The 16,623-nt window shown below is 39.0% G+C and overlaps 1 protein-coding gene and 1 long non-coding RNA gene across 12 annotated transcripts in view; one reads left to right on the top strand and one right to left on the bottom strand.

Annotated features, from left to right (window-relative positions):
• Positions 1–1,969, top strand: part of LOC116814279 (uncharacterized) — a 32,005-nt gene extending 30,036 nt beyond the window's left edge. The window contains exon 6 of the long non-coding RNA XR_004371218.2: positions 1,589–1,969. This is a non-coding gene — a long non-coding RNA (uncharacterized LOC116814279). The remainder of the gene's footprint in view (positions 1–1,588) is intronic.
• The window catches only part of ST7 (suppression of tumorigenicity 7), a 278,014-nt gene that overhangs the window by 113,963 nt on the left and 147,428 nt on the right, over positions 1–16,623 (bottom strand). For 9 of the 11 annotated variants that reach the window (XM_032761526.2, XM_032761527.2, XM_032761540.2 and 6 more), the window contains one exon: positions 14,383–14,465. In XM_032761526.2, the coding sequence (XP_032617417.1) occupies positions 14,383–14,465 (83 nt within the window). Of the gene's footprint in view, positions 1–14,382; positions 14,466–15,404; positions 16,250–16,623 lie in introns of those variants that run through there. The other 2 variants (XM_032761530.2, XM_032761538.2) reach the window with 2 other exon arrangements.

Below are 16,623 nucleotides of genomic sequence, written 5' to 3'. Positions count from 1 at the left end.
TAAAACTTTTTTTTTTACATTCTTGGTTTCTGTATATTTTGTTTAGGAATATGGAATAGCAACCGAGTGGGTCTTGGCCTCCTGCTTCCTAGATCTCAGCCAATCCCTCCTCAGCCACCTGTTCCCCTGAACAGTTGCGGGGGCTATGTAAACTGGCATTCTGCCCTTCCACCCGCCTTTGTGGCCACCTGTTGCCAAGACTTTAAGAAAACACAGGGAAGTAAGGCTCTCTTCAAGGTCAATAGCCAATGGTCCATCCCCACCTCAGTGTCTCTAAGTTCACAGGATGAGATTTTCCACTGCAGCATTAACTACCGCGGCCTAAAAGGGAGGGTAACTCTCCTGAGCAAAGCCCTGGAGACCACTGAGAATTGGGAAAAGCCAGCCTGTGTCATTCATCCCAAGCCCTGCCAGCTGTCCTTTAGGTCCCTCCTCTAGAGATTCTAATTCAGTTGGTCTGGGTGGTGCTCAGAATCTATCATTTTAAACAAGCTCCCAGATAATTCTGATGCAGTCAGTTAATTCATTCATTCCTTGGATCTTATGTGAATTTGCCAAATATTTTCTAAGTATTTACCCTGGCATTTCATATACAGTAGTACACAAAAACAGATATGGTTCCTGCCTTTGTGATGCTTCTATTCTAAAGAGGAAGAAGACAATAAATGATCACACAAATGAAATACAATGATAAATGTGCTAAGTATTGGTCTATGTTCTAGGCTGGACAAATCCGGCCTAACCCATGGCAAATTAGAAAAAGAAAAAATGTTTCCTCCAAAGAAGGTTGCAGTCTTCCTCTTCCCTCTTTCCTTTCCTTTTTCTTTTCTCTTTCCCTCTCCCCAATCTCTCCTTCTTATCTACCTGACCCACTTCTGTGTGTTTGTTAAAATGAAAATATCAACCGCTCCACCCTGCTTCTATCCATCTTCCCAGGCAAACCTTATGAGAGGCAGAATGATGCCAGGGCAGAGTGGTGGAAATTTAAATTCTAGTCTTCACTCCATCCTTACCTAGCAAAGTTTCGTAGGTAAGTCACAAGTTTTCTGAATGCCTAGTCCTTAGGTCTTTACTGATTTAAAGTGGATTGCTTCTGAGCATTCCTGCCTCAACACTGCAACTACATGACTTTCAAGTCTCTCAATTTGTGCTGAAATGCAAGCTGAAAAAGCCAAAATGGCAGTTTTGTCCCTTTATCCGCCATTAGCTCATTCACCTTCTTCACTTTTGCCATATCTTATCATTAATCTGTTCTACCCAAATGTTCATGTCCACAATCAGTCCATGACAGGTATCAATCTACTTTCTTTGCCTGACACGGGGTCTCCTGCAGAAGATCATTTACTTCCGTGATGAACACAAGAAGCTGTAATCTGACAAGGTTAAATGAGCCTATTTCCTCTCATTGTCTGTAGGCTCCGCAGCCATCTGGCCCTCACAGCATCTCTCTCATTCTTTATTCTAGAGTCAAGAGACAAGGTGCTTCAGAGATGACACAGCTTGACATTTATGGGCTGCTTCCCACCCCAACCCCCCAAGAGCCCTCCTAATCAAGTTTCCCTGTGTCTTTTTCCACTCTTCGTTCCAGAATCACCATCATTTTGGGTGATCCATATGCCTATCAATTAAAGTGCTACCTGAGTGCTGTTCAACTTCTTGAGATGGATGAAAAAGGAATGAAAGGAGACAGCAATCTTCAACTCCGCTCCTTTACTTTTGAATAAGAGGTGATGGAAGGCAAGGTCAGAGAGATCTGGGTTCAAATCTCATGATTTAACTGCTATATAACCTTGGCCAAATTACTTAAACTTTGTGCTTTGTGTCTGTTTTTACTTAGCAATATAAAGACACTGGTCATACCTACCACTCAGAATTTCAATCAGAATTAAATGAAATAATATATGCAAAGTGCTTAATATAGTACACCTGGCATGGAGTGGTAACTCAATAAATAGATCTTTTGTTATAACTCATTCCTATTCAATCGTCATCTGCTACCACTTTCCCAAAAACATACTTCTTTTACATTTAATCCATGAACTAATTATTTTATTTACCATTCTGATTTTCTCCATGTCCTGTTCTTGATTCTGACTTTTAAAAATTATGCTCTGGATGCCTCTTAAAAATACCTCTGTTATACACACACACACACACACACACACACACACACACACACACACACGTACATATATGTATATCTATATACATATACACACATATACATATCCTGTATCCTATTAAAATGTGTATTGATCCCTATATCCAATGAAATACACACACATTTTAATAGGGATATAGGAATCTCTGTATAAATGTCAATGCAACATACAGAATTGTATGCATTCTATCAACATTTTGAGATAATTAAGCGGAGCATTTTCTGCACATATCCGCCTTACCACTCTCAAAAGCGAGGCAAAATCCAGAGATTTTCTCCACTGAAATAAACACTCCCTGCAAAGGCTGGGCATGCCTTTGCTAGCAGATAAAAGACTAACTTGGCAGGTGTGGACTGTGATGACAGGTGCAGTTCTTGTGGATGGAACTGGACTGGGATGGGAAGGCTTGTGCCAAGCAGACACAGGGGTATCTTGAAATTAAGCAAGGGAAAAAGCTGGATGGATGGGTATAGGCACAGGAACTAAAAGGGAAGAGTGAGCTAGATGGTATAACAAAGTCATTGCTAGCTTTCACCTTGTGAACTAACAAGTATTAGGGATATCTAATAAAATCTACACCTGTTTATTTTTAAGTACACTGTATATCTGTTCAGTTAATTGACTTTTTCTTTACAGAGGAAATATCAGGGTTTTTGTTTTTAGCTCTCTTTTCCAAAGAAATCAAATTTAATTTGATAATTTTAGTCTGCAGCATAGAAATCCTGAGGCCCCCAAATAATCAATTTCCCCAGGGTCAGCCCTATACTTTAAATGTCCATGGCAGGCTCCTAGAACATTGCTTAGGTGACAGCAGTTAGGTAATTGTCTCCCTGGGGCCAGGAAGCAAACTGCTGAGCATTTCCATGCACACAGCTATTTTGCAGAGCACCTGATCCTTTACCTCAATGCTGCCTCTCCCTGAAATGCACTCAGCAGAAAAGGATAGTGGCTGAATAGAAACCTTACCCTGGGTTCATTTCGAGGCCTGGCAAAGCTGAGTCCCTAAAGGCTAGGCATGTCAACAAGCTCTAAAGCAGGAGCCTAAAGCTGTACACACTGTAGTTATTTAGCTCTCACTACAGACCAGCATTTTCAGAGAGACCTTTCAAAATGTTCCTACAGGAGAGGTTTTCCTTTGCTCAAAGTTTCCTATCGGTCGGAAGCATCCACTGCTTCCTGAGAATGCTGCAAGACAAATGTACCATAAGATAGCCCAACAATGATCATCCGGTTCAGCAGGGGCACAGAAAACCTCACCAGCCCAGATCTGCAGAGGCGGCCAGGCTCTAGGGAAATCCCTTTATTGCTGTTGGGGCTTCCCCATCTTTGAGTTAAAAAGGAAAACAACCATTAGGCCCAGCTTACCAGAGTGAAAGGAAACAACCAACACAGAGGTAATTAATTTATAGCCTGTGAATCTACACCACGCTACTGCTAGAATAAAGTCCAGACCTACCATTTGTACAGCAGGCTAGAAAAACAGCTGACCACAGAGGCAGTGAAATGAGTGACAGAGTGCAGGCTGCCTGCACAAGATGGCCTGGGTTCCAATCCTGCTCCTCCATTGCTAGCTGTGTGACCGAAGGCAGGTTACTAACTGGCCTATTCTACCTATTGAGCCTACCTGTAAGTAAAAAGGAAACAACCATTAGCAATGACCTTGTTGTACTGTGGGGAAGAGTAAATGAGTTAGCATGCAAAGTGCTTTAGATCAGTGCCTGGCATCATCTAAGTAGGTAACAGTCTTCAGTGACCCTCCCCTGAGAGGAGGAATGTACAAACAAAAGACAAAAGCCTACCTTTCAGCATAAGAGTGAATTACTGGTTTCAGTATGAAATTGTATCCAGAAAAGTTCTTTTTTTTTTTTTTTGAGGCGGAGTCTCGCTCTGTCGCCCAGGCTGGAGTACAGTGGCGCAATCTCGGCTCACTGCAAGCTCCGCCTCCCAGGTTCACACCATTCTCCTGCCTCAGCCTCTCCGAGTAGCTGGGACTACAGGCGCCCGCCACCACGCCCGGCTAATTTTTTGTATTTTTAGTAGAGACAGGGTTTCACCGTGGTCTCGATCTCCTGACCTCGTGATCCGCCTGCCTCGGCCTCCCAAAGTGCTGGGATTATAAGCGTGAGCCACCGCGCCCGGCCTCAGAAAAGTTCTTTTTTTCTATTTGTTTACTTAAAAAATATTTCCAAGATGTTTTGAATGAAAATGTTAAAATATTATTGTAAATGTAAATTATGATTATCAGTGGGAGACTTGTAATGCCTTCCCCTTCTTCCTCCCACAAAACATATATGCTAAAAGATTGCCATGTTTTGGGCACATATTTAGTAAGAATTTACCAAGCATTTTCCCAGTCTGAAGATGCCTCACTCTATTTAGGAATATTAAGGTAGGTTTTGAATCATAAAGGGATGCTGGATTTTGTCAGATGTTTTTTCTGCATCTACTGAAATGATCATGTGATTTTTGTTTTTAATTCTGTTTATGTGGTGTATCACATTTATTTACTTGCATATGTTAAACCATCTCTGCATCCCTGTTATGAAACCCGCTTGATCATGGTGGATTATCTTTTTGGACATGCCGTTGGATTCAATTAGCTAATATTTTACTCAGGATTTTTGTATCTATGTTCATCAGAGATATTGATCTGTAGTTTTATTTTTTTGTCATATTGTTTCCCGGTTTGGGCATTAGGGTGATACTGACTTCACAGAATAATTTAGGGAGGGTTCCCTCTTTATCTTTTGGAATAGGGTCAATAGGATTGGTACCAATTCTTCTTTGAATGTCTGATAGAATTCAGCTGTGAGTCTGTCTAGTCCTGGACTTTTTTTTTGTTGGTAACTTTTTAATTACCATTTCAATCTCGCTGCTTGTTATTGGTCTGTTCAGACTTTCAATTTCTTCCTGGTTTAATTTAGGATGCTTGTATATTTCCAGGAATTTATCCATCTCCTCTAGGTTTTCTAGTTTATGCATGTAAAGGGGTTCAAAGTAGCCTTGAATTCTCTTTTGTATTTCTGTGGTATCGGTTGTAATATCTCCTATTTCATTTCTAATTGAGCTTATTTGGATCTTCTCCCTTCTTCTCTTGCTTAATCTCACTAATGGTCCATCAATTTTATTTATCTCTTCAAAAGAATCGGCATAGAAGGGACATAGCTTAAGGTAATAAAAGCCATCTCTGACAAACCCACAGCCAACATTATACTGAACAAGGAAGAGCTGAAAGCATTTACCCTGAGAACAGGAACAAGACAAGGATGCCCACTTTCACCACTTCTATTCAACATAGTACTGGAAATCCTAGCCACAGCAATCAGACAAGAGAAAGAAATAATGGGCATTCAAATCGGTAAAGAGGAAGTCAAACTGTCACTGCTTGCTGATGACATGATCATATACCTAGAAAACCCTAAAAACTCATTCAAAAAGCTCCCAGCACTGGTAAATGAATTCAGCAAAGTTTTAGGATACAAAATTAATGTACACAAATCAGCAGCCCTGCTATACACCAACAGCAACCAAGCTGAGAAGCAAATGAAGAACTTAACCGCTTTAACAGTAGCTAAAAAAAAAAAACAAAAAACTTAGGAATACACTTAACCAAGGAGGTGAAAAACCTCTACAAGGAAAACTACAAAACACTGCTGAAAGAAATCACAGATGACACAAACAAATGGAAACACATCCCATGCTCATGGATGGGTAGAATCAACATTGAGAAAATGACCATACTGCCAAAAGCAATCTACAAATTCAATGCAATTCCCATCAAATTACCACCATCATTATTCACAGAACTAGAAAAAAAATAAAAAAATTCATATGGAACCTAAAAAGAGCCTGCATTGCCAAAGCAAAACTAAGCAAAAAGAACAAATCTGGAGACATCACATTACCTGACTTCAAACTATACTGTAAGGCCACAGTCACCAGAACAGCATGGTACTAGTATAAAAACAGGCATATAGGCCAGGTGCGGTGGCTCACGCTTGTAATCCCAGCACTTTGGGAGGCCAAGGCGGGCGGATCACGAGGTCAGGAGATCGAGACCATGGTGAAACCCCGTCTCCACTAAAAATACAAAAAAATTAGCCGGGCATGGTGGCGGGCGCCTGTAGTCCCAGCTACTCGGAGATGCTGAGGCAGGAGAATGGCGTGAACCCGGGAGGCGGAGCTTGCAGTGAGCCGAGATTGCGCCACTGCACTCCAGCCTGGGCGACAGAGCGAGACTCCGTCTCAAAAAAAAAAAAAAACAAAAAAAAACAAAAAAAAACCAGGCATATAGACCTATGAAACAGAATAAAGAACCCAGAAATAAAGCCAAATACTTAACAGTCGACTGATCTTGGACAAAGCACGACGAAAATATAAAGTGTGGAAAAGACACCCTGTTCAACAAATGGTGCTAGGATAATTGACAACTCACATGTATAACAATGAAACTAGATCCTCATCACTCACCTTATACAAAAATCAACTCAAGATGGATCAAAGACTTAAATCTAAGACCTGATACCATAAAAGTTCCAGAAGATAACATTGGAAAAACCCTTCTAAACGTTGGCTTAGGCAAAGACTTCATGACCAAGAACCCAAAAGCAAGTGCAACAAAAACAAAGATAAATAGATGGAACTTAACTAAACTAAAAAGCTTCTGCACAGCAAAATAAATAATCAGCAGAATTAACAGACACCCCACAGAGTGGCAGAAAATCTTCACAATGTACACATCTGAGAAACGACTAATATCCAGAATCTACAAGGAATTCAAATAAATCAGCAAGAAAAAAAAATCCCTTCAAAAACTGGGCTAAGGGCTGGGTGCAGTGGCTCACATCTACAATCCCAGCACTTTGGGAGGCCGAGGCGGGTGTGTCACCTGAGGTCAGAAGTTGGCCAGACCAGCCTGGCCAACATGGTGAAACCCTGTCTCTAACAAACACAAAAAATTAGCCAGGCATGGTGGCACATGCCTGTAATCCCAGCTACTTGGGAGACAGAGGCAGGAGAATTGCTTGAACCCAGGAGGCAGAGGTTGCAGTGAGCTGAGATTGTGCCATTGCACTCCAGCCTGGGCAACAAGAGCGAAAACTCCGTCTCAAAAAAAAAAAAAAAAGAAGTGGGCTAAGGACATGAATAATAGATAATTCTCAAAAGAAGATATACAAATGGCCAAGAAACATGAAAAAAATGCTCAACATCACTAATGATCAGGGAAATGCAAATCAAAACCACAATAAAGTATCACTTCACTCCTGCAAGCATGACCATAATAAAAAAGTAAAAAAATAATAGATATTGGTATGGATGTGGTGAAAAGGAACACTTTTATACTGGTGGTGGGAATGTAAACTAGTAATGTAAACTAGTACAACCACTGTGGAAAACACTGGAGACTCCTTAAAGAACTAAAAGTAGATCTACTGAGATCCAGCAATCCCACTACTGGCTACCCGCCCAGAGAAAAAGAAGTCACTATACGAAAAAGATACTCGCACATGCATGTTTATAGCAGCATGTGGAACCAGCCCAAATGCTCATCAATAAGTGGATAAAGAAAATGTGGTATGTGTGTACGTATACATACACACACACACACACACACACACACACCATGGAATACTACTCCACCATAAAAAGGAATGAAATAATGGTGTTTGCAGCAATCTGGATGGAATTGGAGATAATTATTCTAAGTGAAGTAACTCAGGAATGGAATACCAAAAGTATGTTCTCACTCATAAGTGGGAGCTAAGCTATGAGGACGCAAAGGCATAAGAATGATACAATGAACTTTGGAGACTCAGAGGAGGAAAGAGTGGGAAGGCAGTGAGGGATAAAAGACTACACATTGGGTATGGTGTACACTGCTCGGGGGATGGATGCACGAAAATGTCAGAAATCACCACTAAAGAACTTATTCAGCAAATACCACCTGTTTCCAAAAAACCTATTGAAATAAAAATTTAAAAATAAAAATAAACAAGCTTTGAAAGAAAAAAAAGAATATTAAGGTAGTAACATGAAGACTTAGGTTCTAGGCCTGGCTTTGCTACAAACTAACCACATGAGCTTAGACAAAACATTTCCTTTTCTTTCTTCTGTTAGTTTCGATTTTCTCCTCTGAAAAATGAATGGCTTAGGGATGAATGACCAAAGTCCTTTCATGTCAACAATCCCTGATTCTCCCCATTGCTTTTTAAAATTGATACATAATAGCTGTACATATTTTCAGGGTACATGTGATAATTTGATACCTTCATGTAATATGTAAAGATCAAATCAGGGTCACTGGAATATCTACCACCTTAAATTTATTTTTTCTTTTCTTTGTGCTAGGAATATTCAAATTATTCTCTTCTGACTATTCTGAAATATACAACAGATTGTTAACTACAGTCACCCTAACAATCTGTCAAACATTAGGTCTATTTATTCTATTTAACTGGTATATTTGTACCTATTAATCAACCTCAGCCAGGCATGGTGGCTCACGCCTGTAATCCGAGCACTTTGGGAGGCCAAAGGAAGAGTATTGCTTGAGCCCAGGAGTTCAAGACCAGCCTGGGCAATATAGGGAGACCCCATCTCTACAAACAATTTAAAAAATTAGCCAGACATGATGGTATGCGCCTGTGGTCCCAGCTACTTGGGAGGCTGAGACAAAGGATTGCCTGAGCCCAGGAGGTCAAGGTTACAATAAGCTGTGCAGTGTGCAGTACACTGCAGCCTGAATGACCTTTCCAGCCTCTGGTAGCCACCAATCTACTCTCTATCTTTGAGATCCACTTTTTAAACTCTCATATATGAGTGAGAATATGCAATATATGTCTTTCTGTACTTGGCTTATTTCACTCAACATAATGACCTCCAGTTCCATCCATGTTGCTGCAAGTAACAGAATTCCATTCTTTTTCATCACTGAAAAACATTCCATTGTGGAACATTCAAATTCCAAAGAGAACTATTTACAAATTAATCTCTGTTCTCTGATCCAATCATTCTCCCTAGTAATCATGTATTGCCCTCAAGAAAATTCCTCTTTTCCCCCTCCCACAACTTGTTTCTCCACTATAACTTGTTTTGCCAGGATCCAAGACCCCAATCTTTCTGTAACCTCAAGATCATATATAAGCTTCTTAATCCCACTGAGATATTGGGCAATCACTCTGTAGTTCTCCTGTGCACGTTAATAATACATTTCTTATGCCTTTTCTCTTATTAACCTGCCATTTGTCAGTTAATTTTTCTGTCAACCTTCCAAGGGTGAAGGGGAAGTTTTCTGTTCATCTCTACAATATATACCACATATTCTTTACCCATTCATCAACTGATGGGTACTTAAATTGATTCTAAATTTTGGCTATTATGAATAGTGCTGCAATAAACATGGGACTGCAGGTATCTCTTTGATATACTGATTTCCTTTCTTTTGGATATATATCCAAGAAGTGGAATTGCTAGATCATATGCTATTTCAATTTCTAGCTTTTTGAGAAACATCCGTTTTCTATAGCGGCTGTACTAATTTACAATCCCACCAACAGTGTACAAGAGTACCCCTTTCTCCACATCCTCACCAGCTTCTGGTATACCCAGTTTTTGTTTTGTTTTGTTTTTTGAGACGGAGTGTCGCTCTATTGCCCAGGCTAGAGTGCAGTGGTACCATCTCAGCTCACTGCAACCTCTGCCTCCCGGATTTAAGTGATTCTGCTGCCTCAGCCTCCCGAGCAGCTGGGACTACAGGCGTGTGCCACCACATCCAGCTAATTTTGTATTTTTAGTAGATGCAGAGTTTCACCATGTTGGCCAGGCTGGTCTTGAACTCCTGGCCTCATGTGATCCTCCCGCCTCTGCCTCCCAAAGTGCTGTGATTGCAGGCGTGAACCACTGCACCTACCACACCCTTTCTCCTTACAAAACTTAGCCGGGCATCGTGGCACATACCTGTAGTCCCAGCTACTCAGGAGGCCGAGGCAGGAGAATCACTTGAAGCCATTCTAACTGTAGTGAGATGATAGCTCGTTGTGGTTTTGGTCTGCATTTCTCTGATGATTAGTGATACTGGGCACTTTTTCATATACCTGTTGTCCATTCACATGTCTTCTTTTGAGAAATGTTTATTCAGATCTTTGCCCGTTTTATAATTGGATTATTTGGGATTTTGCTATTGAGTTATTTGAGCTCCTTATATATTCTGGTTATTAATCTCTTAGATGAATAGCTTGCAAATATTTTCTCCCATTCTATGGTTTGTCTCTTCACTTTATTGTTTCCTTTGCTGTGCAGGAGCTTTTTAGCTTGATATAATCCAATTTGTCTATTTCTGCTCTGGTTGCCTGTGCTTTGAGGTCTTACACAAAAAATCTTTACCCAGACTAATGTTCTGGAGCATTTCCTCAATGTTTTCTTTCACAAGTGTCATGGTTTCAGGTCTTAGATTTAAGTATTTAATCCATTTTGATTTTGCATATGGTAAGAGATAGAGGTCCAGCTTCATTCTTCGACATATGGTTATTCAGTTTTTCCGGCACATTTATTGAAGAGACTGTCCATTCTCCAATGTATGTTCTCAGTGCCTTTGTCGAAAATGAGTCGACTGTAAATTTTTGGATTTATGTCTGGGCTCTCTACTCTGTTCCATTGCTATGTGTCTGTTTTTATGCCAGTACCATGCTGATTTGGTTACTATAACTTTCTAAAATAGTTTGAAGTCAGATAGTGTGATGCCTCCAGTTTTGTTCTTTTTGCTCAGGATTGCTCTGGCTATTCAGGGTCTTCTGCGGTTCCATATAAATTTTAGATTTTTTTTTTCTATTTCTGTAAAGAATGTGATTGGTATTTTGATAGGGATTACACTAAATATGGAAATTTATTTTCAGAGTATTGTAAAATTTATTCACAGAGTATTGTCATTTTGACGATATTAATTCTTCCAATCCATGAACACAAAATATCTTTCCATTTTTTGTGTGTTCTCTTCAATTTTTTTCCATCAGAGTTTAATAGTTTTCCTCGTATACATCTTTCACTTTTTTTATTAAATTAATTCCTAGGTATTTTATGCTCTTTGTAGCTATTGTAAATGGGATTGCTTTCTTGATTTCTTTTTCAGATTGTTCACTGTTAGCACATACAAATGTTACTGATTTTTGTATGCTGATTTTGTATCCTGCAACTTTATTGAATTCGTTTATCAGTTCTGTTGTTGGTAGAGTCTTTAGGTTTTTCTAAATATAAGATCATGTTGTCTGCAAACAGGGCTCACTTGACTTCTTCCTTTTTCATGGTTTTCTATCACCTGTCTCACTGAAACTGATCTCCCCTTTTCATTACTTTCTCTCATCATCTTCTGTCTACTCCTTGTCCTCTCTGGATATCATGTAATTCTCAATATATTAATATAGTTTCTTACCTAGCTCTAAATAGTAAGTATATTGCCTCCTAATGAAAATCTTTTTTAATTAATAAAGTTAGAAACCTTTGGAGTGACAGATTCATTCCCATGCCTTCAGCACTTACCACAATTTTTTCTGTGGTTTTCTAGCAAAACAGTTTCCGCTGGCTTCCCTCCACCAAATCCTCTCTTAGATTATTTTCCTCTGCCCTCGATCCCCTAGATTGAGGAGATTATCTAAAGCCTTTCTCTTCTCCATTCATTGCTCTAGGTCAGACTCAAATATTTTTACTATTTCCCATTTGGACAATTTATGTTGTTCCTCAACAGGTTAAGTAGAAGTAAATTTTTGAGGTGGTTGTTCTCTGAAGCCAAGAGTTCCTGCCCCCGCCCCAACAAATGTGAAGACGAATGTGGGGCTGCTGTATTCTTCTTTGCAAAGTAATAATAGTAAAATAGCACTACCATACACTATCACCATCATTTCAGAAGAAAATTTTAACGTTAAAAAGTAAGAAGGACATAATCTCAGAATAAAATACAGTCCTTACATGGAATAAATTAGTGACCAGCTTTATAGCTTTATGGAGCCACTTTCTACAGGGTCTTTATTTTTCTCTTATCTCTAAAGAACACGGAAAACTTAAGAGATACATACAGGTGAACAGATTAGTATTTATGAGGCAACATGGTATAAATTATCACATATACCTTATTTCAACCCATTTTAAGGAGGAAGTTTAATACGCTTCCCCTCAACTTGGGTTGGTCTTTGCAGCCAGCATTGGGCTTTCTAGTTGGATTTTCACTTATCCAAAACAGATTTTTAGTACCAGAAGTAGTTCTAGAGAAACAGAATTTTGAGGATAGATTTCTTTAGTTGGTTTTGGGGTTTCTGGAGTTGGCTGCTTAATATAATTAGACCCAAAAATGCTAAGGACTCTACTTCTAATTGTATGGAGAACACTGACAGTCCTTGGCATGAACTGTTTAGAGAGTTATGCAAAATAAATGCATTTGATACTCCTGATTCACCACTCTTGAGAGGCAAAGAGTTTAGCAACTCTACACATAATACCTTCGACCATATGTGGAGAACCAAGGAATAAAATGAAGTTGGTTGGTTGCTCCTAAGTTCACTGGACAAGGTGATGAAAACAATGAACTCAGGGATTCTAACTCCTGGCTCCAGAAGCACATACTGAGCCTCGAATCTTCTAAGAGTGCCCTTAGTGAGAGTCTTATCTCCTGTAGAGAAAGAGCTGGAAATTGTGGAAAATCAGACACAAGCTGTTATGTGAGTGGTTGACCTGCAATGAAAGGTGCATGCTCAGGCTCACCAGGTATCTACTGTTAAAGTGAGGGCATTAATTGGAAAAGAGTGGGACCCTGCAACTTGGAATGGAGATGTGTGGGCGGACATTTAACACCAACTTTAAACATCTCATGCCACGAGTTTAACAATCCATATGACACAGCAAAGCAAGATGAACCTGGATGTTCTCTGCCCACGAAAAGATCCTCCCCACACTGCCATCATCCCTCTCCTCTGTTTGCAGGTTTCTGTCCTCCATACATTTCTCCACCTTTTTACTCTGACTCCTCACAAGCTCAAGCTTCTGAAATCCACCATTATTCTAGGTCCATTTATGCTCTTTGCTCCACATGTTTGCACCCTTCTCTAAAGCTTTTCTGTTTTTCTTCTGATCATCCACTTTTCTTAACACCAACTCTGTAAAATTTTTCTTATGCTTGTTTCTATAATAATTTAATCACAAGTATATGGGTACAGAGAAAAAAAGGTTTTCTAAAACCTTTTTGCCTTAAAGGTCATTTAATTCTATTAGAGTAGTCCCATTGAGTTTAGATGGTCCCCATTTGAGGCCACTAAAATTAACTACTTCAAGTGTTACCATTTAGCACACCTGCAACTGTTACAAAGATAAGGTAATAGAGCCATACAAATGATAATCATATTGCTTTTTCGCATTTTAGGAATTTTTTTAAAGGAAGCAATGCATAAATAAATGTAAATTTAGAAAGAAAAGAAGATGAAGGGAAAAAAAACTTAGAATTGTCACAATACATGTCAATACATTTAAAAAAAACTAAGCTATATTCCTATTGATCTTGATCTTGTACAATATTCCATTTTGATGGTTGGTTTTGTTTGTTTGTTTGTTTGAGATACAGTCTTGCTCTGTCACCCAGGCTGGAGTGCAATGGTGCGATCTCGGCAACTGTAACCTCTGCCTCCCGGGTTCAACCCATTTTCCTGCCTCAGCCTCCGGGATAGCTGGGACTACAGGTATGTGCCACTACACCCAGCTAATTTTTTTTGTATTTTTAGTAGAGATGGGGTTTCACCATGCTGGCCAGGCTGGTCTCAAACTCCTAACCTCAAGTGATCCGCCCGCCTTCGCCTCCCAAAGTGCTGGGATTACAGACGTGAGCCACTGTGCCCGGCCCCATTTTGATGATTTTTAGTTGAATGGAGTTACGTTTATTTTACAATATCTTAGATAGTAAAATTTGACAGAGAATTATGTCTTCCTTTATTTTCCATTTCATTTACATTTGTTTTTTCCCCTTCAACGAAGTAATATATGATTGCTTAAATTTTTTTCAAATATTTCAGAAATATAATGGAGTAGTAAAAGGCTTCTATGAGTCCACTCCCCAACATATATACATGTGCAAGATAATCACTGTAACCGGTTAGTGTATATTCTTCCAGAGTTTTTTACTGTACATACACTAATATACATATTACTAATCAGCATGTTATTAAATGAGAAGGACTCCACCACTTACCAAAATAAGCCCTGATATTAGTGAGGAAGTGCCTGTTAGGGCCACGTAGAACTTCGGTGTTAATGTGTTCAAAAACATGCTCACTGAAAAAGAAAAGAGAGAGAAAGGGAGAAGAACAAGGAATGTATGAGTATGTCAGTAAAACCAGCTCTTTCATTTTTCTCTCTGGTAAAATCATTTATTTCTGATGATGAGAATTCTTAGAACCATAGTGAGATCCGTTTAAAATGATTCACCATTACACAGGCTCAGAATACTAGGTGTCAAGTAATATATCCTGAAAGAAAAAAGCTACATACGAGAAAATAGAGTAGTTGTAATTTCTAACTCCCAAAACAATTGTTGAGAATGGTTTTCATGGATTCATAACCATGGAAGAGTTTAATCAAAGTTGATTACAAAACTGTTAGCCAAAAAGAGAAGGTACTCTTACACATTTTGTGGGACCTGCACATCAGAGTCCCTGATGCATCAACAAGCAGTATTTCAACCTTAGAATAAACTGAAAATAGCTATATTTAATATATTAAATAGTTATTAAAGATTATTATACTATGGTTACCCCTAAGAAGGAAGGACAAATTGACAAGTTATTAGGTTGGTGCAAAAGTAATTGTGGTTTTGGCCACTGTATGATGAGTAAAAGGTTTTTTTCAACTTACTTAAAAGGCTTTTAAACTGGTCATCGAAATAAATGGAGTCCACGAAATAAATGAAAAATAAACCTCTAAAAATGAATGTTCACTGCCAAGCACCTTCTTTTTTTTTTTTTTCTTTTTTTGCGAAAGCAAGTTTATTAAGAAAGTAAAAGAATAAAGAATGGCTATTCCATAGGCAGAGTAGCCCAGGCACCTTCTTGACCAATTCCCACCACTCTGTTCATATCCACTATCCAGTTAACCTGGTTGTTCACTGATTAGGGTTCACTTACAAGTATTTCACACATATATTTTAAGGCATTGTTATTTATATCTAGATACTACACAAAACTTTTATTATTATCAAAACCACCACATACTTACTGGGCTTTTTGTGGGAATATTCACATTTCTTTACTGAATCTGTTTGTAGAAGGGAATCACATCCAGTCTGGTTTTAGAAGTACGGCTTTGATGTCATTAGAGGGAAAGGCTTTGGCATCTGTCCTGAGCTCAGCCCAGAAAGCAAAGTAATATACCAAAATGAACAGAGATCCCACGTTCACTCATTCAACAAATATTTTTCTCTGTTTATGAATGAGACAATGGGTAAAAAATGAAAGAATGAATCAGACACAGTTCCCACTCTCTAGAAGACCAAGTGCAGTTGAAACACGCAAGCAAATGAGCAACTATTACATAAGTGCATACATAGGTCCTGGGTGTAGGATTTTATGAAAACATGTTAAGAGGGATGCATCCCAGGCTGGGTGGCAGGGAAGAAGTCCAGGAGATGGACATATCTCAGCTGAATCCTGAAGAATAATTAAAAGTTAACCAAACCAAAGTGGACAGAAGGAGGGATGGGAGGACAATCTAAACAGAGGAAAGGACCTGCCTCAAGATGCCAAGGAGACAGCACGGGCCTTTCCAAGCAGATGCAAGGGTTGAGAAAGTTAGGAGATTGAGCAACAAAGACATGGATGTGGAAGGGTACACTGGTTCCATTCTTTCGTGCTACCCAAGCATCCTCTCAATAAGCTCGCCTCCCACTGCACCTACTCTTAAATGAATTTGTTTCACCTGTGGTATTTCATTTGCAATCACAAGAGACTGGACTAACACAATGTGTTCAGTCAATATTTACAACTCGAACTAAATGGACCTGGAACTTTCGGGAAGGTAGAAGAAGGCACAGAAGTAGTCATCAGTTTAGGGCTGTGAGGTAAGAGAAGGAAGCTACAGTTGAGTTGAGGAGGCTTTGCCTGGCCATCAAAAAAATATATATACATATATAGATACATATATAGTGATATGTCATATATATATAGATATATATAGTGATATGTCATATATAGATATATATAGTGATACATCATATATAGATATATAGTGATACGTCATATATATAGATATATATATGACATGTCATATATATATAGATATAGATATAGATATATATAGAGAGAGAAAGTGATATGTCATTTCCCATGCAACAGTTTGTTCATTGAAGGAAGATTTTTTAAAAGGAAAAACAATCAAATGTGCACAAAACACCCCTACAGCTTATAACTGCCAATATGATTCAGAGGTGCTTAAAATT

Source organism: Hylobates moloch, unplaced genomic scaffold (assembly GCF_009828535.3).
Source record: "Hylobates moloch isolate HMO894 unplaced genomic scaffold, HMol_V3 SCAFFOLD_1, whole genome shotgun sequence".
NCBI classification, from domain to species: Eukaryota; Metazoa; Chordata; class Mammalia; order Primates; family Hylobatidae; genus Hylobates; species Hylobates moloch.
The sequence above is the reverse complement of the archived record's forward strand: the minus strand, read 5'-3'. Positions and strand labels throughout refer to the sequence as shown.